At 39.2% G+C, this 21,423-nt stretch overlaps 1 protein-coding gene across 8 annotated transcripts in view; it reads right to left on the reverse strand.

Moving 5' to 3' along the window:
- Positions 1 to 405: 405 nt before the first annotated feature.
- Positions 406 to 21,423, reverse strand: part of stx3b (syntaxin 3b) — a 58,798-nt gene continuing 37,780 nt past the window's right edge. Inside the window, exons 9-12 of one of the 8 annotated variants that reach the window (XM_062044150.1) lie at positions 18,734 to 18,844; positions 18,458 to 18,568; positions 901 to 981; positions 407 to 804 (exon numbers count right to left, since the gene is read on the reverse strand). In XM_062044150.1, the coding sequence (XP_061900134.1) occupies positions 904 to 981; positions 18,458 to 18,568; positions 18,734 to 18,844 (300 nt within the window). In that variant the 3' untranslated portion in view covers positions 407 to 804; positions 901 to 903. Of the gene's footprint in view, positions 814 to 899; positions 982 to 4,636; positions 5,557 to 5,750; positions 5,866 to 18,457; positions 18,569 to 18,733; positions 18,845 to 21,423 lie in introns of those variants that run through there. The other 7 variants (XM_062044143.1, XM_062044147.1, XM_062044145.1 and 4 more) reach the window with 7 other exon arrangements.

The raw sequence follows: 21,423 nt of genomic DNA on the forward strand, positions 1-21,423 counted from the left end.
ATATAATATAATGTATACATATAATATATATATACATATATATATACATAATATAACATACATAATATATATAAAATATATATATATATATATATATATATATATATATAATATATATATTTTAGTTACTTTGAGTTTACAACCCCCTGGCGCAGTTTTGTACTGTTTTTGTACTTATTTTGATTATTATGTCTCAATTGTTTGTAAATGTTGCAATTTATAAATAAAGGTTTATAAAATTCAAAAAGATATATATAAAAAGGCTTTAAACAAGAAAGTACTTGCGAGTTTGGGGTTTTAATACACCCCTGAAAACACTGCAACAATGTCACGGTGGTGGTGGTGGTGGGGTTAAAAAATGTAATGTAATTAAACTAAAGAAATGACAGCAGCTGGTACAACGCACAACTATACTTTATTACGTAACACGCTTTTCTGGGTCGACACGCAGCCAGGAAACTTGTCACACACACACACACACAAATATTACATTTTCAGAGCACACACACACACACACACACAACAAAAAGTACATGCAGGTCATGACATTTGTGACATCAAATTAATCAGAATGTGGTTCAGTCCTCAGAAGGCTTGGAATGTGGACTTTATAGAGTTAGTTTCCAACGACCACCAGGGGGCGATGCAGTGAGAGAGGGAGACTGCACATGCGTGACACCTCACACAGCAACACAACTATTATTCAAAGTCAATATAGAAAGAAGGAAGTACACAATCAGGCAGGGACACACTTTGAAGTTTCAGTCACAGTTCAGCTTGGAGGAAACATTTTTTGGGACAACTCTTTTGACGCCAGCACACACAAAAACAGAAAAAGCGTGCATTAAACATTCAGAAAGTCATCTATTTGTCATGTTGATGCAAAGGGTCAAGTTTTACCTTTTATGAGAAGAAACTGTAGAAATAGGAGAACCCCACGATGCCAATGATGGTACAGCACAAAGTAATCATCATCTTTTTCTGTAGATATAGAGGGAAAGAAGTGTCATTTGTGCCATTTTGTAGAAAAGCAGTGAAGTTGTCACGTTGTGTAAATGCTAAATAAAAACAAAATACAATGAATTGTAAATCCTTTTCAACTTATATTCAATTGAATAGACTGCAAAGACAAGATATTTAAACGTTCCAACTGGAAAACTTTATTTTTTGCAAATATTAGCTCATTTGGAATTTGATGCCTGCGACATGTTTCAAAAAAGCTGGCACAAGTGGCAAAAAAGAGTGAGAAAGTTGAGGAACGCTCATCAAAAGACTTATTTCGGAACATCCCACAGGTGAACAGGCTAATTGGGAACAGGTGGGTGCCATGATTGGGTATAAAAGCAGCTTCCGTGAAATGCTCAGTCATTCACAAACAAGGACGGGGGCGAGGGTCACCACTTTGTCAACAAACGCCTGAGGAAATTGTTTAGGAACAACATTTCTCAACCAGCTATTGCAAGGAATTTAGGGATTTCACCATCGACGCTCCGTAATATCATCAAAAGGTTCAGAGAATCTGGAGAAATCACTGCACGTAAGCCATGATATTACACACCTTGGATCCCTCAGGCTGTACTGCATCAAAAAACCACAACAGTGTGTAAAGGATATCACCACATGGGCTCGGGAACACTTCAGAAAACCACTGTCAGTAACTACAGTCGGTCGCTACATCTGTAAGTGCAAGTTAAAACTCTACTATGCAAAGCCACAGCCATTTATCAACAACACCCGGAAACGCCGCCGGCTTCGCTGGGCCCGAGCACATCTAAAATGGACTGGTACAAAGTGGAAAAGTGTTTTGTGGTCTGACGAGTCCACATTTCAAATTGTTTTTGGAAACGGTGGACGTCGTGTCCTCCGGACCAAAGCGCAAAATAAACATCCGGTTTGTTCTAGGCGCAAAGTGTAAAAGGCAGCATGTGTGATGGTATGGGGGTGTATTAGTGCCCAAGACATGGGTAACTTACACATCTGTGAAGGCACCATTAATGCTGAAAGGTACATACAGCTTTTGGAGCAACATATGTTGCCATCCAAGCAACGTTATCATGGACGCCCCTGCTTATTTCAGCAAGACAATGCCAAGCCCCGTGTTACAACAGCGTGACTTCGTAGTAAAAGAGTGCGGGTACTAGACTGGCCTGCCTGTAGTCCAGACCTGTCTCCCATTGAAATGTTGAAGGCTAAAATATGAGAAGGGAGACTGTTGAACAACTTAAGCTGTACATCAAGCAAGAACGGGAAATAATTCCAGTTCAAAAATGTGTCTCCTCAGTTCCCAAACTGTTAGAATTTTATCTAAGTCATCACAAAAACTTTGTGTTGAAATGAGTTCCCAGCGAGAAGACAGAAGTTGTCTTTGAAACCTACCAAGAAGGCTTGTAAAACTCCACTGTGTAGGGGGGGAAGCAACATGAAGGTGTTCTGTTTTCTTTCATGTATTGTAATCAACAGAAAGATATTGTTCTAACCCAAGGACCACAAAGCGGAGAGAAGGCAGGATCTGCCCAAGTTCCAGACGACCTCTTTTTGAACCTCCTTTTTCAACTCTTTTACAACCTTTTCTTTTGAACTGTTGTAACCAAAGGCGATGGCTATTTACGACCCTCGTCCCTTAGAAGCAGCCGTTGCCATGTGGTCAGAGAAAGTCCAAATAAAGGAGGATGCGTACCAGGGGCGTCACTAACTTTTAAGGACAGGGGGGCTTAGCCCCCAGGAGATGCACAGGATGCGAGCGACCGTAGCGCACGAGCACAAAACTTTACAAACGGCTAACAAAGACTTAGAAATTAATCATTGTTATTATTTCAGTGGGTTTATTTTCAATGTGTGTTCAGTACAACAACAAACATGGTGACATTTTGTTTACAGCATCAACAAGAAACAATGACTTGCATGATCCTTCAAGATACACTGAAACACAATGAAAGTCATGGCATTAGCCTCTATGTTATTACTTCACAACATAGAGGCTAATGCCACCACTTTAGCTCACAATACAATAATTGTTTGTTCCCAAATATTTTGAAGTTGCACAGATTACATTTTGGGCACATATGTGACTAAAATGGTTGTAAATTCAAGCCCTGGAAATATTACTTAATTACTTGAATTAAAGTAATATCTGGATCGGGATAATTTGGCTTGTATATAATATATTTATATATATATATCATGGCAAGCTATTAAGGAAATTAAATATATATGGAAGTCTGAATAGAAATGAGAAACATTTATATAAACTGTAAATAAGAAAGACTTAGAGTCCGTCTGCTGATCTGAAAAAGAGCCAAAGCTGTCAAAGAGCTGAGGGACCGTCTTCAAAGTGCAATGCTGAAACGAATAATGCAAACAATAAAATGTAACTTCCAGGGCTTGAGATTAACGTAGTCCCGTCGTCCCGGTAAAAAAAATGCACGGCACGAAATTAAATGCTCCCCGGGACGATGGCTTTTAACCATTTTTTTTCTTTTTCTTTTTATGTATTTATTCATTTTACATTTTATATTAAATGTCTTGTTTTTTCCACCCTCTGAAAATCCTATGAAATGTTTAACAAGCCATTAACAGCTATTAATGTAACAATACAATAAAACAAATATATTTAATTATGTTTTTTTCATTACTACTTTATATAGATTATTTTATATGGATTCTACAAGAAACACAAAACTTAAAAACTAAATGATTTACAATTGCAGACACAAGGTTCTTGTTCTGCAGTGCTGTGTGCTAATGTGCTTCGTACACCTGCAGGACCGCAAGCAAGGTCGCATAGAAAATGCGGACTGGATTTTGAGTGATGTGGGCATTTTCTATATGAACAAGTGGAATGGATTGGATACCGACGCACTAAAGGGGCTCTCTACCTTACACTGTGAAGTGAGGGGAAACTGAGTGAATAATGACAGGTTACATGATTATTTATTTAAATTAATATTCGGGCCACTTTATAATGAATATGTCGGCATGTATTTGTAAAAAAAAAAAAAAAAAATTTTTTTTTTTTTTTTTTTTTTTTTTAACACCAAATTATTTAGGGGAGCTTAAGAACATTTTAAAATAGGCCTAACAACGCCAATGATGCGTACAATCTTTTGCCAGAGCGTGCTGGAAGTCTGTACAGACCAGGCGTCTCTCCTCAGATTGAGCCAAATTGAATTCTGTCTGTTTAATTATTTGCTTCTTGTCTTGTTTAACAGATGTCATCAGTGTTTGAACCTGACACAAACCTTTACGGAGTGTTGTTAAAAGGAAAGGCCATGTAAAACAGTGGTAAAAATGCCCCTGTGACAACTTTGTTGCTGCCATTCAATTCTAAGTTCATGGTTATTTGCAAAAAATGAAGTTTCTCAGTGTGAACATGAAATATCTTGTCTTTGCAGTCTATTCAATTGAATATAAGTTAAAGAAAGGATTTGTTGTATTCTCTTTTTATTTGCCATTTACACAACGTGACAACTTCACTGCTTTTGGGTTTTTATAGTTCACATGCATGCACAATGACACCACTTAGAGGGAGGACCAAGGGAAAAGAGGTGTGTGTGTGTGTGTGTGTGTGTGTGTGTGTGTGTGTGTGTGTGTGTGTGTGTGTGTGTGTGTGTGTGTGTAATGAGAAAATACAACCTACCTCTTCATAACCATGAATCAGCTTTGTGTCAGGCTTACGGTCAAACAGCAAGTCAACCAGCAATATACATAAAAACACATTTAATTAGCAATAAAACATTAGTACATCACAGTTTTGTTCCCTCTGTGACAAATGAAGGCACCATTTGGATGAAGTCCACATGGATATTTGTCTCTGAGGCAGTGGTTCTTTAACGTCATAAATAATGATTTAATGACACAAATCTGAGCAATAAAACCGTTAAAGAGTGTTGACTTTACAGCGTATTGACTCACATTCAATCTAACTTTATTGCCATACGGGCACAAACAAAACACAGTATCGCAGTAATAAACAAAGTAGCAATACTTAAAGGGTGTTGTTGACATATTTGGCAACCGGTTTGCTAAAAATCTTTAAAAGCATAAACGGTATGTTTTAAAAGAAAGCCAGGTTACACAGTGTTGGTGCAGACTCTTTAAAAAAAAATAAGCTTTTTGGGTGTTACAATCTAAGGTCTTCTTTGGAATGACTAGTTGTCCTTCAAAAGGAGGGCGTGCAAGACCACAGATGAATCTTTTTTTGTGGAAAAACGTGAAAGTGCTGAAACTCCCAAGAACCTTCCAATTGTGAAATGTGTCAAAGGCTCATAAATGCATAATAATAATAATAATAATAATAATAATGTGCTTCTTATAGCAGAGGATCATGAATAAATAGGAATGTGACACCAGGTTCAGTCTTCATTTATGGCGGAACAAACTGCCCTTAGCTTTAGACGGACGTCGGTCGAGTCTTGCTCTTCTCGTAGACTCCGGATGAGGAATGAGAGGAGTGAAATGGTTTGTAGGGAAGAGGTCCTGCTATAGAGTCTGTGAGAGGACGATGGCGAGGACGATGGCGACCAGCACGGCACAGACCACGGCGATTGTGATCATTTTCTAGGGACGGGGGGAGACAGAGAGGAGAACGAGGGTCAAACCGGCGCCGCTTGGCGTGTTTTGCTGAACCAGGTGAGAGAAAAGACCCGCCCACAAAGCTCACCACGTCCAAGTCCTCCACACACAAGAAGCCTTTCCAGTGAGGAGCATGCAAAGCCTTATTCCCGCCCACATGTGCCACGTCTTGGACTCACCTGAGCTGCTTCCTCAAGCAGCTGCTCAGCCGCCAGTCAGGCCCACTGACAGCCCGATGACCAGCGCTAGCACGGCCACCAAGACCAGAACAATCAGCACTACATGCAGCACTCTCTGTTGGCAAGTACAGACGGGACAACTCTCATTGCTGCGTGTCCACGGTTATACGAGTTCCTTCAAGGATCAGAGTGCAATACGAGGTTGTAGCGTTGAGTGACAGCGGCGTTATTGTCCTGTCAACATCTGCATTTCAACATTTCCCCCAAAAATCAGAAGAAATTGTGAGAATAATGATGTATATATTATCACACAACTCTTATGTTTAAAGGCCTACTGAAAGCCACTACTAGCGACCACGCAGTCTGATAGTTTATACGTCAATGATGAAATCGTAACATTGCAACACATGCCAATACGGCCGGGTTAACTTATAAAGTGACATTTTAAATTTCCCGGCAAACTTCCGGTTGAAAACGTCTATGTATGATGACGTATGCGCGTGACGTCAATGGTTAAAACGGAAGTATTCGGACCCCGTTGGATCCAATACAAAAAAGCTCTGTTTTCATCGTAAAATTCCACAGTATTCTGGACATCTGTGTTGGTGAATCTTTTGCAATTTGTTTAAAGGCCTACTGAAAGCCACTACTACCGACCACGCAGTCTGATAGTTTATATATCAATGATGAAATCTTAACATTATAACACATGCCAATACGGCCGGGTTAACTTATAAAGTGACATTTTAAATTTGCCGCTAAACTTCCGGTTCGAAACGCCTCTGAGGATGACGTATGCGCGTGACGTAGCCCGGCGAACACGGGTATGCCTTCCACATTGAAGCCAATACGAAAAAGCTCTGTTTTCATTTCATAATTCCACAGTATTCTGGACATCTGTGTTCGTGAATCTGTTGCAATCATGTTCATTGCATTATGGAAAAGGAAGCTGAGCAAGCAAAGAAGAAAGTTGTCGGTGCGAAATGGACGTATTTTTCGAACGTAGTCAGCAACAACAGTACACAGCCGGCGCTTCTTTGTTTACATTCCCGAAAGATGCAGTCAAGATGGAAGAACTCGGATAACAGAGACTCTAACCAGGAGGACTTTTGACTTCGATACACAGACGCCTGTAGAGAACTGGGACAACACAGACTCTTACCAGGATTACTTTGATTTGGATGACAAAGACGCAGACGTGCTACTGTGAGTATGCAGCTTTGGCTTCTAAACATTTGATCGCTTGACCGTATGTGCGCAACTTTTTTTTGCGTATGTACGTAACTTTTTTTAAATATATAAGCTTTATGAACCTTGGGTTAGGTGAACGGTCTTTTGGGCTGAGTGATTGTGTGTGTTGATCAGGTGTTTGAATTGTATTGGCGTGTTCTATGGAGCTAGCAGAGGAGCTAGGAGCTAGCATAACAAACACGCAGGTGTTTTTATGCAGGATTAATTTGTGGCATATTAAATATAAGCCTGGTTGTGTTGTGGCTAATAGAGTATATATATGTCTTGTGTTTATTTACTGTTGTAGTCATTCCCAGCTGAATATCAGGTCACCCCCGGCTCTCACAGCATCTTCCCTATCTGAATAGCTTCCACTCCCCACTAGTCCTTCACTTGCACTTTACTCATCCACAAATCTTTCATCCTCGCTCAAATTAATGGGGAAATTGTCGCTTTCTCGGTCCGAATCTCTCTCACTTCATGCGGCCATCATTGTAAACAATAGGGAACTTTGCGTATATGTTCAACTGACTACGTCACGCTACTTCCGGTAGGGGCAAGCCTTTTTTTTATCAGATACCAAAAGTTGCAATCTTTATCGTCGTTCTCTACTAAATCCTTTCAGCAAAAATATGGAAATATCGCGAAATGATCAAGTATGACACATAGAATAGATCTGCTATCCCCGTTTAAATAAAAAAAATTCATTTCAGTAGGCCTTTAATGAACAATGAAGACTGCAAAGAAGAAAGCTGCAGGTGGGATCGGTGTATTAGCGGCCGGCTGCAGCAACACAACCAGGAGGACTTTGACTTGGATAGCAGACGCGCTATCCGACGCTAGCCGCCGACCGCATCGATGATCGGGTGAAGTCCTTCGTCACTCCGTCGATCGCTGGAACGCAGGTGAGCACGGGTGTTGATGAGCAGATGAGGGCTGGCTGGCGTGGGTGGATAGCTAATGTTTTTAGCATAGCTCTGTGCGGTCCCGTAGCTAAGTTAGCAACAGCATTGTTAAGCTACGCCAGGCTGGAAAGCATTAACCGTGTAGTTACATGTCCATGGTTTAATAGTATTGTTGATCTTCTGTCTATCCTTCCAGTCAGGGGTTTATTTATTTTGTTTCTATCTGCAGTTAAGCCCGATGCTATCACGTTAGCTCCGTAGCTAAAGTGCTTCGCCGATGTATTGCCGTGGAGATAAAAGTAACAGTGAATGTCCATTTCGCGTTCTCGCCTCTCATTTTCAAGAGGATATAGTATCCCAGGTGGTTTAAAATACAAATCCGTGATCCACAATAGAAAAAGGAGAAAGTGTGGAATCCAATGAGCCAGCTTGTACCTAAGTTACGGTCAGAGCGAAAAAAGATGCGTCCTGCACTGCACTCTAGTCCTTCACTCTCACGTTTCTCATCCACAAATCTTTCACCCTGGCTCAAATTAATGGGGTAATCGTCGCTTTCTCGGTCTGAATCGCTCTCGCTGCTGGTGTAAACAATGGGGAAATGTGAGGAGCCCTTCAACCTGCGACGTCACGCTACTTCCGGTACAGGCAAGGCTTTTTTTTTTATCAGCGACCAAAAGTTGCGAACTTTATCGTCGATGTTCTCTACTAAATCCTTTCAGCAAAAATATGGCAATATCGCAAAATGATCAAGTATGACACATAGGATGGATCTGCTATCCCCGTTTAAATTTAAAAAATTCATTTCAGTAGGCCTTTAAGTGCCGTTAGTGTAGTTCTTATCAATTGTGCTGAAGTTGTATTTTTCTCTCTGTGCAAAGGGACAGCTGATAATCCAAAAGATTGCAAGTAGAGATGTCGGAAAATGGCCTTTTTGCCGATATTTTCTCCTCTGCCCCCCTCTCCCTTGTGGACACAGGTTCTGTGGCCATGGATGAAGTCCTGGCTGTCCAGAGTCGGGGAAGGTGCCAGATCATGCTGGAAAATGAAATCATCATCTCCATAGAGCTTTTCAACAGATGGAAGCATGTAGCCGTATTCCCATGGTCAAGCCACTCCTGAACTCAAGACGACGGAAGAAGCGTCTGACTTGGGCTATGGAAAAGAAGCACTGGACAGTTGCAGAGTGGTCCAGAGTCCCGTTTTCAGACCAAAGCAAGTTTTGTATTTCATTTGGAAGACAAGGCGTTAAGAGTCTGGAGGAAGGCTGGAGAGGAGCAAAATCCAAGTTGCTTGAAATCCAGTGTGAAGTTCCCACAGTCAGCAATGGTTTGGGGAGCCATGTCAGCTGCTGGTGTCGGTCCACTGGGGTTCATCAAGTCCAGAGTCAATGCAGCTGTGTACCAAGAGATTTTACAGCACTACATGCTTCCATCTGTTGAAAAGCTCTATGGAGATGATGATTTCATTTTCCAGCATGATCCAGCAGTGCCAAAACCACCAGTAATGACTGGTTCACACCAACGGCGCTTGCCGCGCTTTAAAGCGGCGAGCAAAGCGGCGTCATTTTTGTCAATTGTTCCACGAATATCCCGATCTCTGAAGTATGTTATGCTTTGATACGCTCTGATACGAATTAGTTGCCGCTTTGTTACCGTTCCTCACGCTTTGATATGCTTTAAATCACGCTTTGATACGTTTTATTACGCTTTATTGAACTTTATTATGCTTTGATGCGATCCTGACGCTTTAAATCAGGCTCTGACACGATTATCAAGCTCTGTTGTGCATTGTTACAACAAAAATAAGAAAAAAATGTGAAAAACTCAGTATACTGTTTTCCACCCATTTTTTATATTCATTTATTTTTTCAATTTCTTTTTTTTTCCATTATATTATGATTTATATCTTCATTTCTTTTATTTTTGTCATCTTAATAAATATCTATCTTTCATTTCTTATGCTAGTTGAAAATAATAAAAGGCAATTATGCACACATTTTTTATATTCATTTATTTTTTCAATTTCTCTTTTTTTTCCGTTATATTATGTTTTATATCTTCATTTCTTTTGTTTTTGTCATCTTAATAAATATCTCTTTCATTTCTTATGCTGGTTGAAAATAATAAAAGGCAATTATCCACACATTTTTTATATTCATTTATTTTTTAAATTTCTCTTTTTTTTCCGTTATATTATGTTTTATATCTTAATTTCTTTTATTTTTGTCATCTTAATAAATATCTATCTTTCATTTCTTATGCTAGTTGAAAATAATAAAAGGCAATTATCCACATATTTTTTATATTCATTTATTTTTTCAATTTCCCTTTTTTTTCCGTTATATTATGTTTTATATCTTCATTTCTTTTATTTTTGTCATCTTAATAAATATCTATCTTTCATTTCTTATGCTAGTTGAAAATAATAAAAGGCAATTATCCACACATTTTTTATATTCATTTATTTTTTCAATTTCTCTTTTTTTCCGTTATATTATGTTTTATATCTTAATTTCTTTCATTTTTGTCATCTTAATAAATATCTATCTTTCATTTCTTATGCTAGTTGAAAATAATAAGAGGCAATTATCCACACATTTTTTATATTCATTTATTTTTTTCAATTTCTCTTTTTTTTCCGTTATATTATGTTTTATATCTTCATTTCTTTTATTTTTGTCATCTTGATATCTATCTTTCATTTCTTATGCTAGTTGAAAATAATAAAAGGCAATTATCCACCCATTTTTTATATTCATTTATTTTTTTTAATTTATCTTTTTTTTCGTTATATTATGTTTTATATCTTCATTTCTTTTATTTTTGTCATCTTAATAAATATCTATCTTTCATTTCTTATGCTAGTTGAAAATAATAAAAGGCAATTATCCACACATTTTTTATATTCATTTATTTTTTCAATTTCTCTTTTTTTTTCGTTATGTTTTATATATTCATTTCTTTTATTTTTGTCATCTTAATAAATATCTATCTTTCATTTCTTATGCTAGTTGAAAATAATAAAAGGCATTTCTTTTATAAAACGTAACATATTCTCTTTATTATTAACATTTTCATACAGAAAAATTATAGACAGTAATGTCAAACTGCAACATCAAACAGCAGAAGTACAGAAACAATGATCATCGTATAAAAAAGGCAATGATGCAAAAGAGAATGGATTTGTAATACTGTGTTGGTTTTACATAAAAGTTTCAATGTCACTAGTCAATATCACAGTCACTTCCTATTTGTAGTTGTAGACTGGGGTCCGCGCTTTGAACCAAGATCTGTTAAGCTTTCCTACGCTTTTAGTCAAGTTTTGCTGAGCTTTGTCACGCTTTTTCACGCTTTCATACTCTCTCGGCGCTTTATTCCATCCTTGACAGAGCGCAGAATTTTTTTAAACCGTTTAAAAAATTTTGGCGAACTTGCCGCATGTCCCGCTTCACTACAAGCTTTCCCACCATCCATTAGGACCCTCACGCTTCAATCAGGCTTTGTTACGCTTTAACGCCGCTTTGCATGCCGCTTTAAAGCGCCGTCAAAGCGCCGTTGGTGTGAACCTAGCATAACTGGTGTACTGACCATGGCATTACTGTCCTCCATTGGCCTGCCAACTCCCCTAACCTGAACCCCATAGAGAATTCGTGGGGTATTGTGAAGAAGAAGCTGAAAGACACCAGACCCAATAATGCAAATGAGCTAAAGGCCGCTATTGAAGCATCCATAACACCTCAGCAATGCCACAGGCTGATTGCCTCCATGCCACGCCGCATTGGTGCAGTAATCCGGGCAAAAGGATTCCCAACCAAAAACTGAGTGCATTAATTGACATTTTCAAATGTTTGATTTTGTTTTGCGGTTATAAATCTTTTTTTATTACTTGGTCTGAGGAAACATTCTAATTTTTTTGAGATAGGATTTTTGAGTTTTCTTAAGCTGTATGCCATAATCAGCAATATTGAAATAATAAAAGGCTTGCAATATTTCAGTTGATGTGTAATGAATCCAGAATGTGTGACATTTTCATGTTTTTAGTTGCATTACAGAAAATAAAGGACTTTTTAATCACAATATTCTAATTTTCTGAGACAGTCCTATAAGTGCAGTGTTTCCCACACATTCATTTATTTGTGGCGGCCCGCCACGAAAGAATTAAGGCCGCCACAAATAGATTTTTTTTTTTTTTCCTTCCTGTCCAGCTTCTCAGGCAAATCATATAGTTGATGTAGATGCCCATATCGTCTGTTCAGATTTACTTTACAAAAGAGAAGTGTAGGATCAAGATTTTTGGAGCTCTTTGTTCAGTGGATCAGATGTTTGATGAAGCTCTGTGTCTATCTACCACCACTAATGTTTTCTGTTTATTTGTTACTGACTGTGGCAGGACACCTCTGCCTCTGTTTCACTTTATGTTGCTGGTAAATAATATGGTTGTCGTAGTAGGCTAAAGTTAAATTATTTAGTATGCACTAATTAAAGGGGCAGAGCTTTAAGAGACATTTTAGCTTTTATATTTTATAAGATATATTTTTTGTAAGAACCACAATTAATAAATATATGTCAGTGAATTACTTATTGTTCAAATCTGTATATAAATATGTACATAAAGTGTTGTAATTATATTGTAAAATGGATGGATGTAAGTTTAAAACAAAACTGTTATTAATTAGTAAGTATACATTTTTTGAGCCTTTTTAGAGAAAATCATATTGTAGTAAATTATGCAAATTACTCGATGTCATGGTGACCACGCCCATAGCCACGCCCCCACCGCCACAGGTACCTTGTCAGTTTATGGGAAACACTGAAGTGTTATAATGAAGACAACATATAAGTGTCTATATTAGCCTACTATCAAAATGACTATGTGTCGCAGGCTGATGCAAATCTTCATTGACAGAAATGTTAAAATATAATATTTTTTCGACACATTTTTACAACATTGGAAAACATTAGTAAAACTTCTCAGAGGGTGAGATAACTCCTGGAAATGCCTGTCTTAGAATGGCCAAAGGTATAGATGTTTGTTTCCAAGTTAAAGGAAACTGCAGGCTGTCTTCTTCTAATGGATTTATTACAATCTTTGCAAGCTAGGTAATGTAAGGTAATTTGCTGTGGTCTGGAACAACATGGCACACAAACAACTATCAGACATACAGATAATGTGTCATGAGACATGCAAATATAAATTAAATACACAGAGGACATAAGTAAAGGAAATTAAATGAGGTCAAATATACCTACAAACATAATGATGCAATATGTACATACAGCTAGCCTAAATAGCATGTTAGCATCGATTAGCTTGCAGTCATGCACTGAACAAATATGCCTGATAAGCCCTCAACACAAGTCAATAACATCAACAAAGCTCACCTTTGTGTATTCACGCACAGCATAAAATGTTTGGTGGACTAAATGGCATTAAACACGTCTTTCTGTGGCAGCGTGGGAGAAAGTTGCACATGTACACAAACTACGGTGAGTTCAAGGTCCGCCAGAATTAGTAGGACAAAACGTCGCTAGCCAAACGAAGCATGTTTAATATAAACAGTGGGATTTCTAACAACCAGGAAGGTTTGTGTCATTTTTTTGGTCCTCCTGCAGAAAACATGTTACGACAAAAAACAATTTTTTTCCCCTTCACCGTTTTCCAGTTTCATACATTTTTGAAAAAGCTAAAGAGTTGCTGGTTGCCGACCTCCGAGCTAGGCTAATGTTGACTAAAGCAATCCATTAGAGCAACGATGTTGACTTACCTTCACAGGTCAATGCCACACACACACACACACACACACACACACACACACACACACACAAACCCATGCACACACACACCTTGCCTACTTTGTGTGGACCCATGTTTGGTCAGTAGGTTGTGAGGGCCCCCCTTTCCACTATAGCTAGAATGATGAAACAAATATATATCTATCACTAGATAGTTGCAACCTCACTTCAGAATGCAAAACACACAAAGTTAAAAAAAAAAGTTTTACTTTTGTAGTTGTGAGGACCGACCGCTGTTGCTAGGTAGATTTGACCGCACACACACATAGTAGTAAGTTATGTGAGTTGGCCATTTTAAAGGACAGCAAACACACACACACACACACACACGTCTTGCCTACTTTGTATGGACCCACGTTTGGTCAGTAGGTTGTGAGGGCCCCCCTTTCCACTATACCTAGAATGACACACACACACATCTTGCCTACTTTGTGTGGACCCACGTTTGGTCAGTAGGTTGTGAGGGCCCCCCTTTCCACTATACCTAGAATGACACACACACACATCTTGCCTACTTTGTGTGGACCCACGTTTGGTCAGTAGGTTGTGAGGGCCCCCCTTTCCACTATACCTAGAATGACACACACACACATCTTGCCTACTTTGTGTGGACCCACGTTTGGTCAGTAGGTTGTGAGGGCCCCCCTTTCCACTATACCTAGAATGACACACACACAAATCTTGCCTACTTTGTGTGGACCCACGTTTGGTCAGTAGGTTGTGAGGGCCCCCCTTTCCACTATAGCTAGAATGACACACACACACACATCTTGCCTACTTTGTGTGGACCCACATTTGGTCAGTAGGTTGTGAGGGGCCCCCTTTCCACTATAGCTAGAATGACACCCACACACACACAGACACACACAAACAGAAATAAAGCCAAGTAGAGAATAGAGAGAGAGAGAGTGTGTGTAAGTATGTGTGTGTGTGTGTGTGTGTGTGTGTGTGTGTGTGTGTGTGTGTGTGTGTGTGTGTGTGTGTGTGTGTGTGTGTGTGTGTGTGTGTGTGTGTGTGTGTGTGTGTGGGGGGGGGGGTATAAGGGTGATCTAGTTGGGCTGGGATTGAGTAGGGGTCAGGTGGGATCATCACAAGAAGGTTCTGGTCTTCCAAAAGCAAGCAAGAGGAATTTGCCTCTTCACATAGTGACAGGATGTTGGCTATTTAAGGTGAGAACATGAAAAGGTAATGACCTAATAAAAGTTGCTGGAGAAACTCCAAGTTGAGCAGTCGGCCTTTTCTCACCCTTGATGACCTCATGAGGAATACAGTTCTGTACAGCAGGGGTCCCCAACCGGTCTTGCACCAGGGACCGCTTTAATGTCGGCATTATTTTCACGGCGTGCGGCAGATAAATATAGCAAATAAGCGCATGGAAAATGAATACATGAAAAAAAACTCACCATAATGTTGAATAAGTGTCAAAGTGGTTTTCACTGAGGGCCACATGGCAGTTATGTTTGGCCCCAGAGGGCCGCTTCTAACAGTGAATACTATTATTACACTATTTTTTTTATGCATTTTATTATTAGATTTTTTTTTTTTAACTAAAATGTACAAAAAATATGGCAAATTGCGATAATTTCAGCGGAAAATGCAGTGTATATTACTGTAAATGTAGTGTATATTACTGTAAATGTAGTGTATATTACTGTACATGTAGTGTATATTACTGTACATGGAAAAACAGTACTGCTGTTTTTATGGTTAAAAAAAAAAAAGGCAGCTCATTTGCCAGAATTTTACTGTAAAATGTAAATTCGTTTTTTTTACTGTAAATAAAAAGAACGCAATTTCACAGTACAGTTTTGGCACCTGAGCTGACTTTTTCCCCACAAATCAACAAGTGTATATTTTTGGGTGTATTACTGTAAATGCCAAAACAACACCAGTTTATTACAGTAAAAAAAAATACTGTTTTTTTTTCATTTAGAGAAAAATGCTGTAAAAACCACAGTAAATTTCACAATGACCATGAAATCTATTGCTTTTACATTGCACAATTTCATGGATAACTTGCTTTGAAATCATTATTATTAGTATGTATTTATATTTAAAAATGGTTTGAATGTTTGTTCATATATTTTTGCATAATTAGACAATATTTAAGTTACATGGAGTACGTATATATTTTTTCCTCCCAAAATAGAAATACATTTAGTAAGAAAAGTTACAGTACTTTATTGAACTTGCTTTGAAATCATTATTAGTATTTATTGCTATTGAAAAAAAAATGGTTTGAATGTTTGATCCTATATTTTTGCATAATTAGACAATATTTAAGTTACATGGAGAACATATATTTTTTCCTCCCAAAATAGAAAGAAATACATTTAGTAAGAAAAGTTACAGTACTTTATTGAACTTGCTTTGAAATCATTATTATTAGTATTTATTTCTATTTTTAAAAAAATGGTTTGAATGTTTGATCCTATATTTTTGCATAATTAGACAATATTTAAGTTATCATTTGCGATAACATGGATTACATATATATTTTTTCTCCCAAAATAGAAAGAAAGAATAATTTAGTAAGAAAAGTTACAGTACTTTGATACATATTTCCAGGGCCAAATAAAATGAAGTGGGGGCCCCCGGGGCCTTGAGTTTGACATGTGAATTAGTAGGAGCCCCTGGCCTTTTCCCTTTACTCATTTTTGCCAGTAGTAGGCTTTGTTTTGCTTTAGTATGTGATGGTTATAAGAGATACAACACACTCAAGGACAAGAGCATGGATATATAATAAAGCTAGAAATACTTTCCATAAGTTCACATAGATTTCTATTTCCATTCTAAAAGTTATGTATTCATATTCTGTGCAATATTTCATATGCAGATACTAGGTTTGTCTCGATAGCAATATTTTGGTACCGGTACCAAAATGTATTTCGATACTTTTCTAAATAAAGGGTTGCACCAAAAAAATGGCATTATTGTATTTATTTGAACAAAAAATGTTAGTATACATGAAACATATGTTTATTATTGTAATTTAGTCCTTAAATAAAATAGTGAACATACTAGACAACTTGTCTTTTAGTAGTAAGTAAACAAACAAAGACTCCTAATTAGTCTGCTGACGTATGCAGTAACATATTGTGTCATTTATCTACTCTCACACTATTATGTTAGATCCACTATGGACTGGACTCTCACACTATTATGTTAGATCCACTATGGACTGGACTCTCACACTATTATGTTAGATCCACTATGGACTGGACTCTCACACTATTATGTTAGATCCACTATGGACTGGACTCTCACACTATTATGTTAGATCCACTATGGACTGGACTCTCACTATTATGTTAGATCCACTATGGACTGGACTCTCACACTATTATGTTAGATCCACTATGGACTGGACTCTCACACTATTATGTTAGATCCACTATGGACTGGACTCTCACACTATTATGTTAGATCCACTATGGACTGGACTCTCACTATTATGTTAGATCCACTATGGACTGGACTCTCACACTATTATGTTAGATCCACTATGGACTGGACTCACACTATTATGTTAGATCCACTATGGACTGGACTCTCACACTATTATGTTAGATCCACTATGGACTGGACTCTCCCACTATTATGTTAGATCCACTATGGACTGGACTCTCACGCTATTATGTTAGATCCACTATGGACTGGACTCTCACGCTATTATGTTAGATCCACTATGGACTGGACTCTCACTATTATGTTAGATCCACTATGGACTGGACTCTCACACTATTATGTTAGATCCACTATGGACTGGACTCTCACACTATTATGTTAGATCCACTATGGACTGGACTCTCACAATATTATGTTAGATCCACTATGGACTGGACTCTCACAATATTATGTTAGATCCACTATGGACTGGACTCTCACACTATTATGTTAGATCCACTATGGACTGGACTCTCACACTATTATGTTAGATCCACTATGGACTGGACTCTCACGCTATTATGTTAGATCCACTATGGACTGGACTCTCACAATATTATGTTAGATCCACTATGGACTGGACTCTCACACTATTATGTTAGATCCACTATGGACTGGACTCTCACAATATTATGTTAGATCCACTATGGACTGGACTCTCACAATATTATGTTAGATCCACTATGGACTGGACTCTCACTATTATGTTAGATCCACTATGGACTGGACTCTCACAATATTATGTTAGATCCACTATGGACTGGACTCTCACACTATTATGTTAGATCCACTATGGACTGGACTCTCACACTATTATGTTAGATCCACTATGGACTGGACTCTCACACTATTATGTTAGATCCACTATGGACTGGACTCTCACGCTATTATGTTAGATCCACTATGGACTGGACTCTCACAATATTATGTTAGATCCACTATGGACTGGACTCTCACACTATTATGTTAGATCCACTATGGACTGGACTCTCACAATATTATGCTAGATCCACTCGACGTCCATTGCACCGGTCGCCTGGGGGGTCCCCATTGGGTTGAGTTTTTCCTTGCCCTGATGTGGGATCTGAGCCGAGGATGTGGTTGTGGCTTGTGCAGCCCTTTGAGACACTCGTGATTTAGGGCTATATAAGTAAACATTGATTGATTGATTGATTGATTGATTGATGATTTAGTCGGTGTCAATGCGTCACAGGCCGGTGCCGGTCCCCGGATCAATGGTTGGGGACCACTGTTGTACAGTGCAGTCGTGTAGTCTCTCCTACTTTGCTTTTGGGAGACCTGAAGCGCTCACATCTCCACTGAGGTCACTCACACGTCGAGCCTCCTGCTGGAACTTAGCAGCTTTCTTAGTGTCCGCTACAGCTCGCTCCACGAAGCCCACAGACTGGTCCATGTTGCTCTCGATCCGGTCGATCATTCCGCCCTTTTTGTGGCCGCGCAGCATTAGCAGGTGCATCAAATAAGAGGCCCAGTGTGTGTGTGTGTGTGTGTGTGTGTGTGTGTGTGTGTGTGTGTGTGTGTGTGAGGCCAGAGAGAGAGCAGGTAGTTGCACAGCATGAGGTGAGAAAGAGCAAAGTGAGAACATTACCTTGCGTGCTTTGCTCTGGTACCTGACAGCTTTTTTGGTCTGCTCTTTAGCTGCAATGATGTGGTCCACCGACTTGGAAATATTCTGCTCTATGTTGTCTACTATGTCACCCTGCAAGGACACAAGGAGGTCGTTAGGATTAAGTTCATGAAAAACTGAACTTACCACACTTTTTCCTTCCAGTTAAAACTGGGGTCTTCAATGGTGTGCAAACTGATGGACCTCCTACTTGGATTATATATTAAACTGATCATTAAGGTACCTTGTTGTTATGCTATACTAAGTACTTCAAACATTAGCAATAGTGCCGCTAATAGTTAGCAGGCAACTGTCGCACTAATCGATAGTTGGCAACTAGCATGCTAATCGCCAGCTGGCAACTAGTCTGCAAATTACTAGCTGACAACTAGTCTGCAAATCACTAGCTGACAACTAGTCTGCAAATTACTGGCTGGCAACTAGTCTGCAAATCGCTAGCTGGCAACTAGTCTGCAAATCGTTAGCTGACAACTAGTCTGAAAATTACTAGCTGGCAACTAGTCTGCAAATCGCTAGCTGGCAACTAGTCTGCAAATCGCTAGCTGGCAACTAGTCTGCAAATCGTTAGCTGACAACTAGTCTGAAAATTACTAGCTGACAACTAGTCTGAAAATCGTTAGCTGACAACTAGTCTGCAAATCACTAGCTGACAACTAGTCTGCAAATCACTAGCTGGCAACTAGTCTGCAAATTACTGGCTGACAACTAGTCTGCAAATTACTGGCTGACAACTAGTCTGCAAATTACTAGCTGACAACTAGTCTGCAAATTACTAGCTGACAACCAGTCTGCAAATCGCTAGCTGACAACCAGTCTGCAAATCGCTAGCTGACAACTAGTCTGCTAATCGCTAGCTGACAACTAGTCTGCTAATCGTTAGCTGACAACTAGTCTGCAAATCGTTAGCTGACAACTAGTCTGCAAATTACTAGCTGACAACTAGTCTGCAAATTACTAGCTGACAACTAGTCTGCAAATTACTAGCTGACAACTACAGCATAAATCACTAGATGGCAATTAGAGCGCTAACGCTAGCTGGCAATTGGCGCTCTGATTGCTAGCTGTCAACTAGAGCACTAATCGCTAGCTGGCAACTGACATGATAATCGCCAACTGGCAACTAGTCTTCAAATCGCCAGCTGGCAAATAGAGCCCCAATCGCCAGCTGGCAACTAGTCTGCAAATTACTAGCTGACAATTTGTCTGCAAATTACTGGCTGACAACTAGTCTGCAAATTTCTAGCTGACAACTAGTCTGCAAATCGTTAGCTGACAACTAGTCTGCAAATTACTAGCGGACTACTATTCTGCAAATTACTAGCTGACAACTAGTCTGCAAATCACTAGCTGACAACTAGTCTGCAAATCACTAGCTGACAACTAATCTGCAAATCGCTAGCTGACAACTAGTCTGCAAATCGCTAGCTGACAACTAGTCTGCAAATTGCTAGCTGACAACTACAGCATAAATCACTAGATGCAATTAAAACGCTAATCGCTAGCTGGCAACTGGCACACTAATCGCTAGCTGGCAATTGGCGCTCTGATTGCTAGCCGTCACCTAGAGCACTAATCGCTAGCTGGCAACTGACATGATAATCGCCAACTGGCAACTAGTCTGCAAATCGCCAGCTGGCAAAAAGAGCGCCAATCGCCAGCTGGCAACTAGTCTGCAAATTACTAGCTGGCAACTAGTCTGCAAATTACTAGCTGACAACTAGTCTGCAAATTACTAGCTGGCAACTAGTCTGCAAATTACTAGCTGGCAACTAGTCTGCAAATCGCTAGCTGGCAACTAGTCTGCAAATTACTGGCTGACAACTAGTCTGCAAATTACTAGCTGACAACTAGTCTGCAAATTACTGGCTGACAACTAGTCTGCAAATCACTGGCTGACAACCAGTCTGCAAATCGCTAGCTGACAACCAGTCTGCAAATCGCTAGCTGACAACTAGTCTGCTAATCGCTAGCTGACAACTAGTCTGCTAATCGTTAGCTGATAACTAGTCTGCAAATTGTTAGCTGACAACTAGTCTGCAAATTACTAGCTGACAACTAGTCTGCAAATTACTAGCTGACAACTAGTCTGCAAATTACTAGCTGACAACTACAGCATAAATCACTAGATGGCAATTAGAGCGCTAACGCTAGCTGGCAATTGGCGCTCTGATTGCTAGCTGTCAACTAGAGCACTAATCGCTAGCTGGCAACTGACATGATAATCGCCAACTGGCAACTAGTCTGCTAATCGCCAGCTGGCAAATAGAGCCCCAATCGCCAGCTGGCAACTAGTCTGCAAATTACTAGCTGACAATTTGTCTGCAAATTACTGGCTGACAACTAGTCTGCAAATTTCTAGCTGACAACTAGTCTGCAAATCGTTAGCTGACAACTAGTCTGCAAATTACTAGCTGACTACTATTCTGCAAATCGCTAGCTGACAACTAGTCTGCAAATCGCTAGCTGACAACTAGTCTGCAAATCACTAGCTGACAACTAGTCTGCAAATCACTAGCTGACAACTAATCTGCAAATCGCTAGCTGAAAACTAGTCTGCAAATCGCTAGCTGACAACTAGTCTGCAAATTACTAGCTGACAACTACAGCATAAATCACTAGATGGCAATTAAAACGCTAATCGCTAGCTGGCA

Source organism: Entelurus aequoreus, linkage group LG04, assembly GCF_033978785.1.
Source record: "Entelurus aequoreus isolate RoL-2023_Sb linkage group LG04, RoL_Eaeq_v1.1, whole genome shotgun sequence".
NCBI lineage: Eukaryota > Metazoa > Chordata > Actinopteri > Syngnathiformes > Syngnathidae > Entelurus > Entelurus aequoreus.